This window comes from Eurypyga helias, unplaced genomic scaffold, assembly GCF_000690775.1.
Source record: "Eurypyga helias isolate BGI_N326 unplaced genomic scaffold, ASM69077v1 scaffold2668, whole genome shotgun sequence".
Lineage (NCBI taxonomy): Eukaryota > Metazoa > Chordata > Aves > Eurypygiformes > Eurypygidae > Eurypyga > Eurypyga helias.
The window spans coordinates 54,186-57,833 of NW_010266171.1; the positions used below are offsets into that span (position 1 = coordinate 54,186).

Genomic DNA, 3,648 nt, shown 5'->3' on the forward strand with positions numbered 1-3,648 from the left:
CGCACTTGTAAAAAGCCCCCCACAGCTTCATTGTAGCCCCTTCAGGTACTGACAGGCTGCAATAAGGTCTCCCCGGAGCCTTCTCTTCTCCAGGCTGAACAAGCCAAACTCTCTCAGCCTTTCGTCATAGGAGAGGTGCTCCAGCCCTCTGATCATCTTCGTGGCCTCCTCTGGACTCGTTCCAACTGGTCTATATCCTTCTGCTGTTGAGGGAGCCACAGCTGGACGCAGCACTCCAGGTGGGGTCTCACCAGAGCAGAGTACAGGGGCAGAATCCCCTCCCTCGACCTGCTGGCCACACTTCTGATACAGCCCAGGATACGGTTGGCTTTCTGGGCTGCCAGCGCACACGGCCGGCTCTTGTTCAGGGGAACAAAGCCCTTAAGCGAAGAGCTTTGGGGCTGTTTTTTACCCTCTCAGACTTGCTCTTTTGATTTTTTTTTTTTTCCCCATGAGACAAGATCCATGACCCTCCCTGCATCGTGTCCGCTCTAACCCACCACAACACTTCTCCACAGCTTTCGGGAACGCAAAGACCATCCGTAACGACAACTCCAGCCGATTCGGAAAGTACATCGACATCCACTTCAACAAAAGGGGAGCCATCGAGGGGGCAAAGATTGAGCAGTACCTGCTGGAGAAGTCCCGGGTCTGCAGGCAGGTAAGGCGATGTATCTGCAAGGCGTGGGAGCGCGCACTCGGTCAACCTTGCGGTGCCGTTCTCCTCGCAGACCTGATGCTTGCTCTTCTACCACAGGCCCAGGATGAGAGGAATTACCACGTGTTTTACTGCATGCTGAGGGGAATGACGATGGAGCAGAAGAAAAAGCTGGGTCTTGGGAAAGCCACAGACTACAACTACCTTGCGATGGTGAGAGTGTGGCAAAGCAGAGGTTTGGTGGGGGTGATGTGGTGGGAGCTTCTTATCAAGGGAGAAAGAACCAAAAAGTGTTTCCTCCACAGCCAAGATCTGCTTTGCTGATCTTCCTGAGCCTTAGCTGTAAGTTTTGTGGGAATTCTTTGTCCCACCACTGCAAGCTTCACAGTCTTAGTGCAAACCCTTAACCCTTGTGTGTGAGACAGGTTATTTCCATCTTTCCTGTAGCAGGACACACACTGGGATGGTTTTGGTGCTTGATGCCCATACCACTTGTTTGGAAATCAATCAACTGGTTGGAGTGAGTCCAGAGGAGGTCACAAAGATGCTCCAAGGGCTAGGGCACCTCTGCTATGGGGACAAGAAGAGTTGGGGTTGTTCAGCCTGGAGAAGAGAAGGCTCTGGGGAGACCTATTGCAGCCTTCCAGTACCCGGGGGGGCTGACAAGAAAGCTGGAGGGGGATTTTTTATAAGGGCAGGGAGTGACAGGACAAGGGGTAATGGATTTAAGATTGGAAGAGGGTGAATTGAAATTGGACATCAGGAAGAAATCCTTCCTAGAGAGGGTGGAGAGGCACTGGGACAGGTTGCCCAGAGAAGCTGTGGATGCCCCATTCTTGGAGGTGTTCAAGGCCAGGCTGGATGAGGCTTGGAGAAACCTGTCTAGTGGAAGGTCTCCCTGCCCATGGCAGGGGGGTTGGAACTAGATGATCTTTAAGGTCCCTTCCAACTCAAACCATTCTGTGATACTATGATTCTATGAAATAGCCAGGACGTTAGATATGACCCAATGCTCTTGCAGCGGTGGTGGACAGGGAGGAATGCATGGCTGGATGGTGCATTCTCAGCACCATAAGGTATGGAGTTGTGTCTGCCCCACATATCTGGCAGAGCTAGCAATCTCCAGCCAGACTCCCTGTATAGCAGTATTGCAATCCAGAGGAGCTGGTAGAAGCAGGTGTAATTAAGACTGGCCCATCATCAGCAAGTTTGGCACCCAGCTTTCAAGATGGATTGGCAGGAGCCTCTGGCACATTTTCTTCTCACCCTTTATCCCTGTCTCAGGATGCTTTTTCCCTTCTGCTGTTTGCAGCCAGGCACAGGGTAGCTGGGGACAGCAGGGTAAGTGCAGGTCTCAAGGCTGAGCACAAAATCATAGCATACACCAAAGGGCAGAGCCAGATTCACAGATTCAACATCATCTTTTTGCTTATTCACCCCTTAAACAAAATGGTTGCTCATTTATGGAGAAACCCTGGATAGCTTAGGGTGGTCTCTGCTTTACCCCGTGCACAGTGCTACCTCTTTGCCTCCCCAGGGTAACTGCACAACCTGTGATGGCAGAGATGATAGCAAGGAGTACGCCAACATCCGCTCGGCAATGAAGGTCCTTATGTTCACCGACACGGAGAACTGGGAGATCTCCAAGCTGCTGGCTGCCATCCTGCACATGGGGAACCTGCAATATGAAGGTAGAAGGACAAAATACAGGGAAGTGGTCCAGTACACTCTTCATTCTGCATGGTGAGGGGAGCCAAGCTTGGGGACAGAGGGCTGTATCCAGACCACCTGCCATGGTGCTATGCCAGGGACTGAGGTGCTTATTGTGGTGTGTAAGAACAAGAAAGGAGGAATAAGTCCACCTGCCCACTCTGCAGGGCTGCCAGACTCCAGCATACTCAGTGACATCCACCTTTTCTGAATCTAGGGAGGTTGAATATGGCCACAGGCCATTCAGTGGACTCAGGCTTTTCAAGGAAAGACTAACGGAGGGTTTGACAAGTGCCTTTGTGACTGGAAATGCCTTTGTAAAGGTATCAAACCACCCTGCCATCAGAAATGAGAGTGATTTTAAAAAGCCTCTTTGGAAGACAGAAACCTAAAGCACTTAAATGCTAGAAACGTTTTCACCCTGTAAGTCATTTAGGATGGCTGGCAGGGAAGAGTACAGGTCCTTTGCAGCTGCATGAACTTTTCTCTCCCTTCTGATGGCCAGATTTTTCCTGGCCATCAGATGGAGGCAATGGAATTCCTTTCCCCCAACCCATCTAAATTCTGTAGAGCCATGTCCCTTGCTGACTGCTTTCCCTCTGCCTTTCCTTCCCCAGCTCGGACCTATGACAACCTGGATGCCTGCGAGGTTGTTCAGTCGGCGTCATTAATCACCGCGGCATCACTGCTGGAGGTCAGTGGCTCTGTGGTGTTGCTGTCCCCTTTTTGGCTTGTTCCCAGTGTGGTGGCTAAGCCTGATCTGAGTCAGGGTCTCATTACACCATCAGCTCTAGGCTGGAGAGGCCTGGATAATCCATATTTTACCCTGCACTGGCAGCGTGAAGGTGGGTGTCTCCATCTGGGTTCAGTATCTGAGCTCCCCTTCATGCCAGTGGAATGAAACAGATACTTCAGTGGCACATCATCCTAAAAAACTCATCCAAAATAGCTCAGTCCCTAAAATAGAGCATTTCCCTTATTGATGTAAGAGAGTTCATTACAGTAGCTGAGGCAAAGATGTCACCTGTACTGTGTGTATCTGGAATGAGGTGAGATGACCCTCACCCAAATGCAGTAGCTGGAACATATTTCAGGGGCCTTCCCAGGAGGTAACAGGGCTCCTTCAGGGGCACCACCTCACCTGCATAGGCACTGCTGATCCCAGGCTGTGATCCACAGCTGTCTGCAGGCTGCTTTCGTGTACTTTAGGGGGTGGACATTTCCCTGGCTTGATCTCAGAAGTATGAAAAGGGGTCAAGGGGATGCAACGTTACATTCCT

At 51.0% G+C, this 3,648-nt stretch overlaps 1 protein-coding gene across 1 annotated transcript in view; it reads left to right on the plus strand.

Moving 5' to 3' along the window:
* MYO7A (myosin VIIA) overlaps positions 1–3,648 on the plus strand; it is a gene marked incomplete at its 3' end in the record, with an annotated part of 52,242 nt that overhangs the window by 15,574 nt on the left and 33,020 nt on the right. Inside the window, exons 6-9 of the mRNA XM_010156973.1 lie at positions 519–661; positions 758–871; positions 2,196–2,349; positions 2,986–3,062. Of these exons, the coding sequence (XP_010155275.1) occupies positions 519–661; positions 758–871; positions 2,196–2,349; positions 2,986–3,062 (488 nt within the window). The remainder of the gene's footprint in view (positions 1–518; positions 662–757; positions 872–2,195; positions 2,350–2,985; positions 3,063–3,648) is intronic.